Here is a 16994-nt window from a genome sequence, read left to right as displayed (position 1 = left end):
GGCGAGGAAGAGCCCGAGCTAGCAGGTCAAGTAGCCAGTGTGAACGGAGTGCGAGAATTAAACACTTGGCTGTCCCCGGAGTGCAACGTTATCAGCGGGAGTGACGGGTCGCGATTTCCACCGACCAAAGTGGGCGCGAAGGCGCACACCCTCCAGGAGGTGGATAGAATTCAAGTAGAATATAAATTTCGTGACAAAGAGGTTAATTTCACTTCTTTAATTATTTTTAGTATGTTGGTCCTAGGAAACAACATCCCTGAGGCAATACAACTTTTCAAAGAAAAGTCCCCTTTCATCGCGGTATTTTCGTAACCAATTGGCGAAATATCTGAAAAGAAAAGTCTGGGAAAAATTACACCAGGGTAAGGTTTGATCCGAGAACTTCCGAGGGACAATCCTTACTGATAACAGTCATCAAATACCTACCTTGAGTCTAAGTGTCGTACCATCTCTTGCCGCTGGACTGATTGCTGGCAGCGGCTGAATTGATTTTCGACTTGTAGGAAGAGATCAACTTGTTGAAATGTTTATCGTCACTGAGCTTCTTTTTCGCCAGGTTTGGTTTGGTCTAAAATAGAGAACATTCATGAAGAATAAAATAAAATTGATTTCTAGTGCAAGTTTAATAGAACATTAATTAATCAAAACAACATCAGAACATGCGAAGGCTTATAAATAGGAAACATTTTAAAGAAACTATTGTCATAAAGTAATAAATGTATTACACCTATACCCAGCTCTAACTAATCTAACTAAAGGATAGAAATTAAAGCCATGGAAGTGGTGTACCTAGTTGTTAACGCGATTGACTTCAGATCTGGAGGTTAAGTCGGTGATTAGCACAGTAAAAATTCCTCTTACCTTGACAGGATCTTTAGTCTTGGCCTTATTCATGTTCTTTCTCTTCTGCTGTCTATGCTCCTTTCTAGATTTCTGCACTTGGCCACGATGTACTTCCAGTTGTTTGCTCAACTTGTGTTTCTTGGCAAAGCTCACGTTCTGACTGGGTTTTGCCAGTTGACCTTTAAAATCTCGCCCGTCTTCGCCACCTGAATGAAAAATTGGAATTTTATTGGTTGGTTCGATTCTCGCCCCGGATTTTATCCTGAACGGATAATGTTCGTTTTCGGAACAGCTGACTTTTTCCTTTCCTGTTTTCTTTCTCTCTTCAATTACGAATTACTAGAATATAAGACCTCAGTAATTACAATACCCTCTACCAAACTAGCACCTAAATGGTAAGTATTGTGTCTCTTCTCGCCCGTCTGATGAAAGGCTTACTACGGAATAAGCACGCTACCACACAGACCACACGATTCTAATGTAGCATTCTCAAGTTAAACTTGAGCTGAAATTTTGCTTAGCCAAGTTTAGCTTAAGATTAACTTGAAACGAATTTTCATACATACGGCGGTTCATTCCAGAAGGAGTCACATCCGTCACATAAGATAAGAAAATTATTTGCTCACTCGTTAACCCTTCTGACACGGAATACAAAGTTAGACTTATGAGACCTCTTCGCATTAACACATCCCACTTTGACGAGGTTAAACCCTGTGAATTAAATCTGACTACCACAGAGGAAAATAAAATAGATACTTCGAACCTTGGCCAAAAGTTCAACACAAACAAAATTCGCCTTGCGTAATGTACAACTTGAATGTTCCTCATTTCTTATCAAACATTTTGCATTCAGATAAGATGTGATATTCCTTAAGGAAAAAATATGATTTTTCCTGTCGGTTCCAATAAAAAAAAATCCCTGGAATACGTTTTTTAACTAATTTTGCTACTACACTAGCTTGGTAAAACGTGCGATCGTACCGGAAAAAGCCAAGAGCCCGTAGGTAATCTTGTCCAAGACAGACACACAACTGTCACGTAAGCTCACATACTATATGTATGGTAGTGTAGCTACCCTGAACGAAATTACCTACAATAGTATGGGAAACTTTTGAACTTTTTTTACATCTTTCTAACTTCCTGTGAGCTCACGTGACGTGATAGTAGTGTGTTTCTGCCTTTACATTCAACTGAATGCTCTTCATGTTTCAGAGTTCTACGATGAAAGAAAATGTCCAGACGGAGAAAAAAAGCAAATCTTACTGTGGTAAGTATTCTGTCGTACATGTGATAAGGCAAATTTAATTAGTTCTAATTTCCATATCAAGTAGGTACATATATGTAGGTTATAGGACTATAGGTAATATGGTATAGATATGGGTATTAGTAAACAAAAAGTCAAGTTGATGAACACCACAAGGCCTTTATTTATAGACCCCACTACTTTTATAAAGCATAAAGGCCTCAATAAATGCTGACTTTGGTCCTTGGTAGGATGGGAATTTCACCCGTTTTCCCATGACTTTTTTTTACAGAGGTATTTATTTCTTCAGCCATCATTTGCTCTTCTTTGGTTTAAACACGTTTTCCCTCTTTGGTTCCTCGTAGTCATCCACATATTTTTACCTTCTTCATTTTCAGATTCCTCCATGTTATTGATAGTCTCATCAGTACTAACCTTCTCAGCTTTGAGCTTTTTCCTTTGGTTCACCGACCTCTATCATAGTCAACTTCTCAAGGTAAGACATAGATATTCTTAAGGATTCTGGAAAATATTAAAGACTTTTAAATCTTAACAACTCAGATCTTGGAGACCACCTACATATTTCATAATTGATTATTTTAATCTCAAACTGACTTTTATGCGTGAATGACCAGTCTCAAAGATCACTTAATTCAAATCGGCAAAAACTCAGAGACCAAAGTACCTACGAATATGTACAGTTTGGCAACCTTTTGAATCTTAGGCCAGTCACTCACTATCTGCTATCAGGTAGACCTGAAAGGTACACCTGATAATGTGTGCTCATCAGGTAACAGGTAGACCAGACAGGTGGGCCTTTTTAGCCGTACCTGTCTGGTCTTCCTGATAGTGTGTGTGCTTATCAGGTATCAGGTAGTCTATCTGATAGTGAGTGGCAGGCCTTAGAGTTTGTATCTTTTGATGATGATTGTGTTTGTTTTCAGCTCCTGGTCATCAAAAACAACATGAATTACACTACTCTACTGTAGAGAAGGAACTGTTAGCTATCGTATGGTCCACACGGTATTTTAGACCATACCTGTATGGTAGGAAGTTTACCATAGTCACAGACCATAAGCCCCTCCAATGGCTGTTCTCTCTGAAAGAGCCCAGCTCCAAACTTGTCCGCTGGCGCTTAAAACTAGAGGAATATGATTATGACATCATCTATAAGAAAGGCGTATCTAACACCAACGCTGACGCGCTATCCAGAATAGAATTACACGTTAGTGAAACTTCAGACAATAAAGATGAAATATCGTCAGTCCTAGCAGAACCCGATGAATCTGTGGTAAATCAAATATTTGATATTGACGAATTCATCAGTGAAATGATTCAGAAGGAGTACCAACCTGATATATTCGACACTGGGTCTCCCATAATCACGAGCAACATTCCATGCGCTACCAGCAACGTGGCCCCCAGCATCTCTAGGGACGCAAACACTGCAAATTTCAATACACCTGACATTTCTCGTATTGCAGATCACCTAATAACACCGGATACTGATAATGATAGTGAAACCATAAACACTGTTCATACTAGTCGAGAAAATCCTATCATAGGAATACCTATTTCAGAAAGCGCTGTAAACATTGGTCAAAATCAACTGATAATAACATCCTGTTCCGGGTCAGAATACCAAAAAGACATTCAAAACAACTTACACAAAGACAAGATGAGGATTACACTGAAAATACCTCAACACAACACCGAACCTCAAATTTTAGATTTCATCAAAACACATATTGCACCAAAGGTCAAATACCACTTGTATTTCGAAGTAGATTTTTACAAAGAGTTCACTAAAGTTTTACAGACACATTTCACAGATTCTCGTATTATCTTTATAAAATGTACTAAATTCCTCAAAGACATCTATGATAAAGAACAGAAAGACCGAATTATCAAAGCTATTCATGAAGGTCGAACGAACCATAGAGGTATAGAGGAAGTCACCAAGGAAAGAGATGTACTATTGGCCAAACATCCAAAAGTTTGTTCAGGATTTCACGAACAGTTGTGAGATCTGCCTCACTACAAAGTACGATAGGAAACCCCTAAAACTACACTACAACATAACACCGACAACAAAGAAACCCTTCGAAACTGTACATGTTGATACAGTAGCACTTGACAAAAAGAAATTCTTAACAATCGTAGATCCCTTTTCCAAATTTGCACAAGCATACCCGCTCAAATCATGTCAAGCTGTAGAAATAGCAGATAAACTTCTGGACTCGTTTACACACCACGGTTTACCTAGAAAAGTGATATCTGACAACGGTTGCGAATTCAAGAATGCAGTTGTTAAAGAGTTGTTGGCCTTACACAAGATCGATATACACTTTGTCTCCAGCCAACACCCAGAATCAAATGGTGCTGTTGAACGCTTTCATTCTACCTTAATAGAACATATTAGACTTATGAAAAATCGGTCAGAATTCAAAAGAGATTCCATTAGGTACTACTATGGTCAAATATGCCGTCATTGCATACAATCATTCTATCCACACAGCTACAAATTTGAAACCAATAGAAATCGTAACGGGTCACATGGAACCCAATGGAATTTTCGACATAGGGGACGAAATTCAAATAACTAGGGATTACACAAACTCCCATAAGGAAAAAACTCAATGTTTATATGAGATGATTCACAAGAAAATTTCAGAAGGCAAAGATGCCAAAGCTGCAAAAATCAATAAAGACAGGGAACACCTTCCTGAGATACCTAGTGATATTTTTGTGAGGAATAGACAAAAACAAAACAAGACAGGAAACAAGTACAAAAAGGAAACAGTTAACACGATTAACACAGAGCGAAAAACAGCTGAAATTAATAAACAACACGCTAACACAAGTGAAGGGATACATCTCTCCAACATTAAAAGACCTAATGTACCACGAAACTTCCCTAATGTTTCAGACTCGGGTCCTTCTTGTTCCCACTCGTCTTAACTTATCTCATATAAACTAGATTATATAAAATAAAACACAATTCCTCAGGCACTCGTATTAAGAGGGCACTTTACGACAACGTAGGTTCAATGATCAAGTTAACTACAGGAAATTTAGACTCCTCAGATGGAGATCGCTACGACAAAATTCTAGAAGATTTGTTCAAATAAATATCGTTCCGTTGTATAATGTTTTGGGTTTCCTGTTGATTTTTTTAGGCTTTTTCCAGAATTTTTAATAAATATGAAAAGGGAAGAATATTAGACAAGCTCAGTGCTGACCACCAATCAATGGACAAATGATTCTGAAAATAAAAACACCAGTAGGTGTTTTCACGCTGAAAAACGTATGCGCTAATTAAATTCTGATAAAGGTAAAGTATCTAAACACAAAAATATTTCGATATCAAAGTAAAATTTTATTTCATTTAAAAAATAACAATACCTAAAACACAACTTCAGCACATCCAAACAGAATCTATTATACCCATGTAGATAATATTCCAACAGTTCCATCGATTGCTCAAGCTCGAAACCCTACAAAGGTCAGGACTAACCAAGTCCGATTAACACGAATCTGAATCCCGTGGTAACTCAACTTGGTAAGCCTTGGCCACAGTCTCTATTCCCGAAACAACGTCATAGTATGACATGGTCCGGTTAAGTCTACCTCAGTCCAGAGTAAAAACTAACGCCAGTCCGCACCAGGTGTATTTACACCTGATCGCCGTATGACAGGCTGACAGGGCCCGTTTTAATTTTCTAGAGTCAGAAAAAAAACGTGTTTTGGTGATAAAAACTGACCATCGGAAATTTCACCCTATTACATTACTTTCCTTCCTATAGGCTAAGGAAAGTAAATAAACAAGAAGAAATAGAGAAATGGTCCACCACTTTAACCGAGAGAGAACCATTCGATCCTTGATTAAGAGGTGAAATGTTCACACGGTTTGGGGACTAAAAAGTCCAGAGGTACCAAAAATATTCAAGAAATTCACCTTTTCATGTCCCTCTTCAGAGTTTAACCGGCAAAGTAGTTAAAGATTAATTTGAAAAGTATGTACCATGGTCTTCAAAGTCCGTTTTTCTGAATGTCTCCTTAAAACGTAGGTTAGGTACGGAAAGTATGATCTCTCTGCCTACTGCCTACTCAAGTACTCATTAGGTGTACGGGGTGCCCAGTGCACATAAAACCGAGCTTGTCTAATTCGATTTGGTCTGACAAGATCTCATCTCACCCAGAACCGCTTTGATTCAAATCAATGAGAGCTTTCGCAGAATTGTGAGGAACAGGTGATAATGAGCCCCTTATCTCTTTTCTGAGCGAGAGAGCTGTTATAAGTATTATTTACTGGATAAACAAAATGATGGTCGGGGTTTATTCTTGGTTTCAATTCAACTGAATGATATTACCGACCCAATACTAATGGTAGGAAAATAAAATGAGCTTTCATGCTTGAGAAAAGTCTGCGGGAAGACCTTTGCTCTTTTAATGATTTAATCCATACAGGAGGTTGAGCGTGGAAAATCGACCTCATTAGCGAACTCAAAGGGTGTCATTTCCAATTGTTATAAAGAAAATGTGCCCATCCATTCAATCTATTGGAAATTTAGGAGTCAGTAAAAAAAGACTGCAACACATATCAAATTCAAAATCTTTGGACAGACATTTTTTAGGTACATTCAAATTTTCTAATAAACACAAGAACACAACCTATAAATGTTTAAAAATCACTGTCCTCTCCAGACTAGTTATTAATCAAAATGTGTACACCAGGTATTTGATAGGTAGTAGGTAGTGTAGGCATAGGCAGATAGGCACCTATTGAGGTACCTTATCATAATCAACATAGATAAATAATATTCTAATATTTCTAATCGTATAACTTTCAATGAGAGAGGGTTTCTAATAAACACAAGAACACAACCTATAAATGTTTAAAAATCACTGTCCTCTCCAGACTAGTTATTAATCAAAATGTGTACACCAGGCACCTATTGAGGTACCTTATCATAATCAACATAGATAAATAATATTCTAATATTTCTAATCGTATAACTTTCAATGAGAGAGGGTTTTGTTCTCATTAATCTAGTTTCGAGATAACAATCCCGCCTGAGATTTGTCTAAGGACACATGAGGTCATGTGCCCAAACATAAGCGAGAACATTAATATGGTGATTGGTAAAAATTGTTACAAACAAAAATATTCAAAGGTAACCCAACTTGGGTAGTAGGGACCACTGCCGGGTTTTAACAGTTTCAAAACTTCCGGACATTGACATCTTTGTCTGTTGTTGAAGAAGGTAAAGAAAATCATTACTTCGATTTGTACAGTAGATGCTATGGTATTAAACGTTGCACAACAGTAAAATTGTTACAAACAAAAATATTCAAAGGTAACCCAACTTGGGTAGTAGGGACCACTGCCGGGTTTTAACAGTTTCAAAACTTCCGGAAATAAACATCTTTGTCTGTTGTTGAAGAAGGCAAAGGGAAATCATTACTTCGATCTGTACAGTAGGTGCTATGGTATTAAACGTTGTACAACAGTATTAAATACTGTAAATTTTACAATATTGAACGCTGACAAAATGAATTTCACAACTAATTTTTCTCATTAACAACAAAGTTTAATACACAAAGGTAGTGTATATGTATAACATTTTATAATTATGTTTGCACACTATAATAAATATTAATAAAAAAAAAATACACAAAGGTACTTAAAATAATAAGGTTATATCAGAAGAATTAAAAATACATTACGTCCCTAAATCACGGACATCTTTTTCCGACAAAATCAGGGGAGCAAACAAATTTCCATCAAGCGATCAGCAACCTTGAACTTAGCCGTAGAAATAAGGTCTCAATATAGACGCTTATCTAATCAGCAAACTTCTCCAGGTAGGGAAGTCCGGGGCAGTGAGGGCTGAGGATATATGTTTTATCAAAGGTCTCGATTGAGACACCAGCAGGAGAACTGAAATGAACCATGGCCAAAAGTTCAACACAAACAAAATTCGCCTTGCGTAATGTACAACTTGAATGTTCCTCATTTCTTATCAAACATTTTGCATTCAGATAAGATGTGGTGTTCCTTAAGGAAAAAATATGTTTGATTTTTCCTGTCGGTTAATTAAAAATAAATTTCCTGGAATAAGTTTTTTTTTTTTTTTTTTAACTTATTTTGCTACACACGCTTGGTAAAACGTACTACCGTACCGTAAAAAGCAAAGAGCTCGTAGGTAATTTCGTTCAGGAGAGCCACACTACTATCACGTCACGTGAGCTCACGTGATGTCATGGTAGTGTGGCTGTCCTGAACGAAATTACCTACAATAGTATGGGAAACTTTTGAACTACATCTTTCAAACTTCCCGTGAGCTCACGTGACGTGATAGTAGTGTGTTTCTGCCTTTAGATTCAACTGAATACTCTTCATGTTTCAGAGTTCTACGATGAAAGAAAATGTCCAGACGGAGAAAAAAAGCAAATCTTACTGTGGTAAGTATTCTGTCGTACAGTTGATAAGGCAAATTTAATTAGTTCTAATTTCCATATCAAGTAGGTACATATAGGTTATAGGTCATATGGTATAGATATGGGTATTAGTAAACAAAAAGTCAAGTTGATGAACACAAGGCCTTTATTTATAGACCCCACTACTTTTATAAAGGCCTAACACACTACCTCAATAAATGCTGACTTTGGTCCTTGGAGGATGGGAATTTCACCCGTTTTCCCATGACTTTTTTTTACAGAGGTATTTATTTCTTCAGCCATCATTTGCTCTTCTGTGGTTAAAACACGTTTTCCCTCTTTGGTTCCTCGTAGTCATCCACATATTTTTACCTTCTTCATTTTCAGATTCCTCCATGTTATTGATAGTCTCATCAGTGCTAACCTTCTCAGCTTTGAGCTTTTTCCTTTGGTTCACCGACCTATATCATAGTCAACTTCTCAAGGTAAGACAGATATTCTGAAGGATACTGGAAAAAAAATAATACAACTGATCAGGTCAGCCTATCAGCTCTACCTGATACCTGATGAGCACACACACACTATCAGGCAGACCTGACAGGTACGGCTGAAAAGTTCAGCCTGTCAGGCCTACTTGATACCTGTTGGGCACCCACACTATCAGTTGGACCTGATCAGGTGTATCCGTTAGGTCTACCTGATAGTGAGTGGCTAGCCTCACAAATGTACAATTTGGCAACCTCTTAAATCTCAAGGAGTGATCCATTCTTGATGGACGGCTGTCGACTATGTGTGGACACAACTTTAGAGTTTTGATCTTTTGTGTTTGTTTTCAGCTCCTGGTCATCAAAAATGGATCCTACCTGTATGATTCTTGGGTCAAACCCCCCGTAAGCCCTCTGGTATGTGCCTACGCGTTCAACTATACAAACGTCGAACCTTTCCTCAAGGGATACACGGATAAACTGATTGTACAAGAAAATGGGCCTTATTGTTATAAGGTAAGTATTAAGTCACAAAAGATCGAATCAGGTCATAGGGCTAAAGGTAGAAACACACTACCACGTCACGTCAAGTGAAGTCATGAGGAGTACCTTTGGTACCTCCAAAAAAAGCCTACCTACTAGGTACAGTAAATCTCAAGGGGCAAAGATAGTAATGAGTTTGCTTGCCATGCAGAAGGTCCCGGTACGATGCTCTGCACAAAAAAAAAAAAAAAAAAAAAAATGCACTCGATTGAAACTATTTGAAGGGGTTACTTTCTGGTGTTCTCGTATTGACCCAGCCCCGAAAGCTATAGATATTCCACTCCTCAAGGTGTGTCCACACATAGTCGACCGACCGTCGATCTATATTGACTGAACCGTCCACACTGCCTCGACAACATAGATTGAGCTCGTCAATCGACTATGTTTGGATACACCTTGTAAGACAGTGATCCCCAAACTGGGTCCGCGGCCCCGAGGGACAAAATAGGTAAACACTGAAACTGAACCCCAACGATCCCGTTTTTGTTTCCTAGGAATCAACCCAGAAGGCCCAGATCCAGTTTCACCATAACGGCACCTCAAGTTAAACTTGAGCTGAAATTTTGCTTAGCCAAGTTTAGCTTAAGATTAACTTGAAACGAATTTTCATACATACGGCGGTTAGTTTACCAAAAAATTCCACTATTTCAGAAATACGGGATAACATTAGGAACAGTATCAAGGATACAAATCAATGTCGAAGTGAAGAAGCCAGACTCTGCCCTCTTCATGAAAAATGTACCAGATGGGCTAATCTTGCCTCTCATATGGATGGAAATCGTGAGTTGTTTATTTACCAACTAGAGCAGTAGAATAGAATATACCTTGTTTATCCAGCTCGAATGAGACTACAAAGTCCCTTTACCCCAGCAGTCTAAACAAGGTCTCGTGTATCGTGTATTGTATGGTTTACCAACTAGAGCAGTAGAATAGAATATACCTTGTTTATCCAGCTCGAATGAGACTACAAAGTCCCTTTACCCCAGCAGTCTAAACGAGGTCTCGTGTATTGTATAGGTTTAATAACATTACAAACGAGCACAATGATTTCTTATAAATCTAATGAATATAACAATAAATACAACAAATTTGAAGAAAAAAGGGGGTTTTGTCTGAAAAGGATAGAGAGATGTAATAAGTAGGTACACATAACACCAAAGAAAGAAAAGAAACCCATGCCATGATCAACATGATCTCAGAGGGTCAGAAGTCAGGTATGGGGGGACTAAAAAACGTCAATATCTCGGGAAGGGTTTGGAATTTCGGGATTTTCCGATTTTTCCCAGTACGAGGGTCAGAAGTGGTCAAATTCTCCACGTAACAATTTCTGGCTTGAGCAAATTTGGGAAAGCCTGTTCTATTCAATTTTCTCTCAATTTGTTTCAGGCAAGTGAGGATATGCCAGAGAACATGTACAACCTAATGTACCACGCCACCTTCTCCGTATACTACTTGGAAACTTTCCTAATGTGGACGTGCCTTGTTCTGTTTACCATTGCGAGTATATGTTTTATACGCCGAACCACGGCCTATCTCACGGGACCACGAGACTTTACGAGTGCATAAAAAAAATATCGATATATCGGCGAAAAATATATCGATACATATCGGTTTTCGATATATCGCAACATCCCTATTCATAAAGTTAAGACTGAATGCGTGAAAACTCACTTTCAACCGTGTGCAACATGGTTGAAGGGTCAAACCATATAATGGCATCTGAGCAGCCTCTGTGATACACTGGGTTTGCACCCCGGTAGTCGCGGGTTCAAATCTCGGCGGGGCCGAGTTTTTTTTTAAAGAACTTTTTTCGGCTTTGTGGTTGGATTTCCGGGGGCAGCCTCGTGGAGATGAGTGAGCTGCGAAATTAGGCTCGTGTGGTCTATGTCGTACCACGCCCATCGCGTAATTCGGATAAAATCAAAAAATAACCTCACTTGGGCAAATTTTGGGGCCTGTTCAAGTGAGAAAGTGTAAGTACACTAAGTACCGTGTAAGTCAGTAGTTTGCGTTCCAGACTCTCTAGTTATTCAAAGATTTTTGTAGAGGCGAGAAAATATATGAGATGGTTTTCGGAATATAACAAAGTTAACCTAACCCGAGTACTTTATAGTATAAGATACCTATGTTAATATTATTTAGTCTTAGATCTCATAAGTGTTAAGTTGTTGTTATTTGGAAAGTGTTTTTCAAATAAATATCGTTCCGTTGTATAATGTTTTGGGTTTCCTGTTGATTTTTTTAGGCTTTTTCCAGAATTTTTAATATGTAAATATGAAAAGGGAAAAATATTAGACAAGCTCAGTGCTGACCACCAATCAATGGACAAATGATTCTGAAAATAAAAACACCAGTAGGTATTTTCGCGCTGAAAAACGTACGCGCTAATTAAATTCTGATAATATACAAAGGTAAAGTATCTCATTTCAGAACAATAAGACCTTCATTGTTACAAATCAATCAAACCTCTCAGGCAGCAGTCACCTCTATCAAACCTCTTGATAAAAAAAAAGTTGAAAAGGACAATTCAATCTCACCTTTGTTAACACACTCCTCAGCCTGTTCTACCGTTTTGAACTTGACAAAGGCTGTGCCTTTAGAGTGCTCAGTAAGAGGGTCGATACAAACAAGGGCATACATGAGGCTAGGTCCAAACTGGGCTAACATGAGTTGTTTGAGTCTGAAATAAAGAGCCAATGTAAAATGAACAGATCTGATTATAAGTGAAGGACTGATTTGAACTTCGATATCAAAGTAAAATTTTATTTCATTTAAAAAATAACAATACCTAAAACACAACTTCAGCACATCCAAACAGAATCTATTATACCTATGTAGATAATATTCCAAAAGTTCCATCGATTGCTCAAGCTCGAAACCCTATAAAGGTCAGGACTAACCAATTCCGATTAACGCTTGAGTTCCGTGGTAACTCAACTTGGTAAGCCTTGGCCACAATCTCTCAACTTGACAAAGGCTGTGCCTTTAGAGTGCTCAGTAAGAGGGTCGATACACACCAGGGCATACATGAGACTAGGTCCAAACTGGGCTAACATGAGTTGTTTGAGTCTGAAATAAAGAGCCAATGTAAAATGAACAGATCTGATTATAAGTGAAGGACTGATTTGAACAATTATCCTCCTTTTTTAGTGTATTGCTTATCCATCAACAATAATTTTATTAAACACTTTTGAAGTATTTGAAGTCTGTTAAACAATGTGTAGGTAGTGTAGGTACTTACTATTGACATAGTGGGACACTTTCCAAACAAATCACTATAGTCACTTACCTGTTATTGTCAATATGGAAAGGAACGTTCCTGAGGAAAACAGTTTTGCCTTCGGTAACATCATTTGATTTTACTTTTCCCTTCTTTTGCACATCTTTCTTGTCCTTTATTCCCGAGTCACTTTTGTTTTGGCCTGATTTATCATCAATTTCTTCTTTAACAGACACATCATCATTGTCATCTTCTTCATCACTCAAATCATCCTCATCATCATCATCATCATCATCACTTTCATCTTCTTCTTCATCAGAGCTGGTTGCACCATTTGTTTTCTTCTCATTTTCAGAGTCTGCTTCAATGTCACTGAAAATGCAGGGAAGTAAGTTTGAAGTCTATGTTTTATAACTTGGAGGAATAGCTTTCAAGGAATTTTTTGAAAATATGAGCTAAGGTGGGAAAATAGTTGGGTAGGTATGGGTAGGTATGCTTTTTTTATTATTATTATTTTTTAAGATGGGTAAAAAAATCTTGATACCTACCTCAGATCAGGTTTAAAAGGTACAGAAGGTCCTAGAAAAAGATAGGTACGAAATAGTTTCTATCAGTAACAACCGTACCTACAAGTATGCACATGATCGTTTAAACTTTAAAAGCATTTTACATTTTGCATTTCAAATTGGTTTTCTAGAGGCATTTTACATTTCAAATTGGTTTTCAAAAGCATTTTGCACATCTCTGGGTAGAAGGCATGAATTATATAAACACCTATATACACAAACTTGGTCTAAGGACGTTCCTCAAAGGTTCGAAAGAGCCTCTGGGTTCGTTAATGAGAACAAGGGACGTAAAGGACATGAGTGAAGCCCTTAACCTCCTCACCAATGAGTACCAGATTGACGCGACCAAAAAAGCAACACAGAATTCACAATCACAAGATTTAATAACCAAATACTTTCTTGGGATTTTTCATGTTTCTTCACAAGTTTAGTAAGCAATTAAAAAAAAAAGGTTCTCATTCAGAAAAGGTTCTCATTCAGAATGTCCCTTCCGTATTTTATTTATTATGTCTATTTTTTTATAAAATGTAAAAGGACAACACAATTTATCGATGTGGTAAACATATTATTTTCCTTATGTCTTTGTGTTAGCGACATTTCTCTAGTTTTGTTTTCTGATTTATCTACACTAATTTGGTTAGCGGATGTGAACTACTTCTTAAATACTGCCTCATTTTCTGATAAATTAGTTTAAAGAAAAGAACCCCACAAAAATGGTTGTTAATTAAAAAAAAGTCTCAGCAATATTAAGAGGTTATTTCAAAATTTGTTAATTATTGTCCTATTATAATTAATTACAATTCCTTTGGTATCAAGTAACAAAAAGAAAAAAGTCTGTCAAAAACAGGAAAAGAGAATTTAGTGAACTACTTCTTAAATACTGCCTCATTTTCTGATAAATTAGTTTAAAGAAAAGAACCCCACAAAAATGGTTGTTAATTAAAAAAAAAGTCTCAGCAATATTAAGAGGTTATTTCAAAATTTGTTAATTATTGTCCTATTATAATTAATTACAATTCCTTTGGTATCAAGTAACAAAAAGAAAAAAGTCTGTCAAAAACAGGAAAAGAGAATTTATTTGTGTTAAATTGTTTCAAGAATTTTGAAAGGACTTCGTGAGAACACAAACGTTTTTACATACCTATAAAACCCGAGTCAAAACCTCTCCAGAGTCAAGTCATGATCCATTAATATTAGAGACAAATGGTTTAAGCATGCGAAGATTGTGTTGTTTGAGATTGACTTTGGGGTGAGAAATTTCTAGGAAAGTGAAATAATTGCAGCTGTTCGCACTTTGTGTGTGCTGATTTCAATTGTAAGATTACAGCTTAGCATCCTATATAGAACTTCGTGTGTCCTGTAGAACTTTGTGTGTCCTGTAGAACTTCGTGTGTCGATTACACTTTATTAGGATTTTACAATGTTTTTTACAATACAATATTTACAAACAGGTACACAAAACAAAATAACAAAATAATAAGAAAATGCAAAATGTAAAATGTACATTTACATTTTAAATTGGTTTTGAAAAAGCATTTTGCATTTTACAATTTAAATGATTTTTTTGACCCATTTTACATTTGAGCCAAAATGCTTTTTTTTAAAATGCTTTTTTGAAAAAAAAATTCATGATTTGGCCCTAAACTCCCAGTAGAAAACAGGGTCTCCACTCCAAATTTTTAAAAATCACTAGATTCAAGGAAAAGAAATCACTAGATTTTTAAATTCTCCCAAATGGTAGTTTATTCGTGGTTTTTGAGGGTAGAAGTCTCATATAATATTTTTTATTGTGAAAAATCCTCTATAGACAATGGAAAAACTGGTTAACTTTTTTACTTTCTCTGACTCCAATAACTATTTTTAAGCTAGCATCACGCTATTGGCCAGATGGTCACCCATCCGGGTACTAACCACGCGCAACCGTGCTCAACTTCAGTGATCCATGCGGAACTGGTGCTTTCAGGTTGTGGTTATGTGCCGGGTTGAGCTAAGACAGTACTAGGTGAGAGAAGATATTGTTTCTACAGTTTGGCATGGGAGTGGTAACTTAAAAACACTAAATTCTAATATACCTATTTCATTGTTAATCCTGTCGTACAATCATAACTATTATTGAACTATGTGTGTCCTGTATTAGCAAACCCCGAAATGTCAGGAGTAGCCGAGCCACCTTTAACACAATTCGGCATATTTGTACCCGAACTGTCGAAGGGACGTCCTGACGATGTCCTTATCATCCCTAATGTCCCTTACTTTGTAAGTACTTACTTTTAAGAGTAAGTTTATTTTATTTATTTTTATTAGGGTGCACCAACAAAATTCTGTTGTAATAAGTCTATTTTCCAACATATTCCCTCCTTTTAAATTGTTAGATTGAGATATTCCTTCCCTTTAATTTATTTATCAGAGTTTTGTTTCCATTTTAATTCAACTTAAAAAGAAATAAAGCAAACTACAAAATGGTCGATTCTAAGTAGGCGTCTACAACGGAAAACGACCATGGACCCTCGCCAAGTACCGACCTAAGAGAAAATAAACCAAACATGCTAATGAATAGGAACGTTTTCAACAAAGCCTTGACTTGACCAATGACCATAGTTCCGACCCTCACGAAAATCAAGAAATTGAGGTGAATATTTTTTTCTGCGACGACCCCAATGGTCACCGTTGTGGTCGCGCACTAACGTTCACATTCTGTCTCATCGGATTTCAGATTGCCGTTGCTCTCAGTCGAAACATTCACTTTGTAGGCAGGTTGAGTATTTTAACTATGCTCAGCAACATGGAACCCTTTACCAAGGTCAAAGCTCATGATTCGTTCTTCGGTTACGACAATGCCCTGGTCACCATTGGCAACACGATAGCACGACTCACCAATAAGCCCGTGACGTACGATAAGTTCGGAATGTTACTGTCGGTAAGTTACCTACCTTTCGAGGGTTTCAACAACCTACTTTCAGGGTGGATTTTACCAATATTTTTTCAGCCCTTAGAAGGCCTGTTAAGCTAACATATTGTTAAGTTCCATTTGATTTGTATAGCCTTAACAGAGGTGTTAAGCTAACTGGCTATTAGAGGGGCTAAAAAGAAGGTAGGTTAAATCCAGTCTCTAACAGCACTATTGAATCTATACAAAATACAAATCAAATGCAACTTAAAAGCCCTTCTAAGGACTGAAAAAAATATTCACCCTTAATCTTTATCTCTTCTACTATCTTTTGAGTAGGCACTAGGACCGTATCCAAGATATTGTCGAGGAGAAGGGGGGTGGATGCTCCAAAGCCTACAGTAAATGAGAAATATTGAGCTCGAGGGGGGGACGAGGAGCCCCCCCCCCTGAATACGGGCACTAGGCATTAATATACATCCTTCCCATTCTCTCCCACAGCGCACTGGTCTGTCCAAAGATCTCCTCACAGTGTGGACCGGCGAGGAAGAGCCCGAGCTAGCAGGTCAAGTAGCCAGTGTGAACGGAGTGCGAGAATTAAACACTTGGCTGTCCCCGGAGTGCAACGTTATCAGCGGGAGTGACGGGTCGCGATTTCCACCGACCAAAGTGGGCGCGAAGGCCCCCGTGTCTATCTTTAGTCGGGACTCGTGCCGAAGTCTGCCCCTGGTGTACCACACCGAGGCCAAGGTAAGATCCCACT

General features: G+C 37.6%; 2 protein-coding genes across 2 annotated transcripts in view; both read left to right on the top strand.

Annotated features, from left to right (window-relative positions):
• The first annotated feature begins 3081 nt into the window (after positions 1-3081).
• LOC113471236 overlaps positions 3082-16994 on the top strand; it is a 16481-nt gene continuing 2568 nt past the window's right edge. Inside the window, exon 1 of the mRNA XM_026830229.1 lies at positions 3082-5131. Within this exon, the coding sequence (XP_026686030.1) occupies positions 3417-4112 (696 nt within the window). The 5' untranslated portion in view covers positions 3082-3416 and the 3' untranslated portion in view covers positions 4113-5131. The remainder of the gene's footprint in view (positions 5132-16994) is intronic.
• Positions 8360-16994, top strand: part of LOC108253580 (lysosome membrane protein 2) — a 9269-nt gene continuing 634 nt past the window's right edge. Inside the window, exons 1-9 of the mRNA XM_017447806.2 lie at positions 8360-8554; positions 8918-9015; positions 9367-9531; positions 10053-10101; positions 10235-10338; positions 10945-11055; positions 15478-15600; positions 16058-16261; positions 16733-16981. Of these exons, the coding sequence (XP_017303295.2) occupies positions 8491-8554; positions 8918-9015; positions 9367-9531; positions 10053-10101; positions 10235-10338; positions 10945-11055; positions 15478-15600; positions 16058-16261; positions 16733-16981 (1167 nt within the window). The 5' untranslated portion in view covers positions 8360-8490. The remainder of the gene's footprint in view (positions 8555-8917; positions 9016-9366; positions 9532-10052; positions 10102-10234; positions 10339-10944; positions 11056-15477; positions 15601-16057; positions 16262-16732; positions 16982-16994) is intronic.

Source organism: Diaphorina citri, unplaced genomic scaffold, assembly GCF_000475195.1.
Source record: "Diaphorina citri unplaced genomic scaffold, Diaci psyllid genome assembly version 1.1 scaffold2189, whole genome shotgun sequence".
NCBI classification, from domain to species: domain Eukaryota; kingdom Metazoa; phylum Arthropoda; class Insecta; order Hemiptera; family Psyllidae; genus Diaphorina; species Diaphorina citri.
This window is presented reverse-complemented; position numbering and strand designations above follow the sequence as displayed.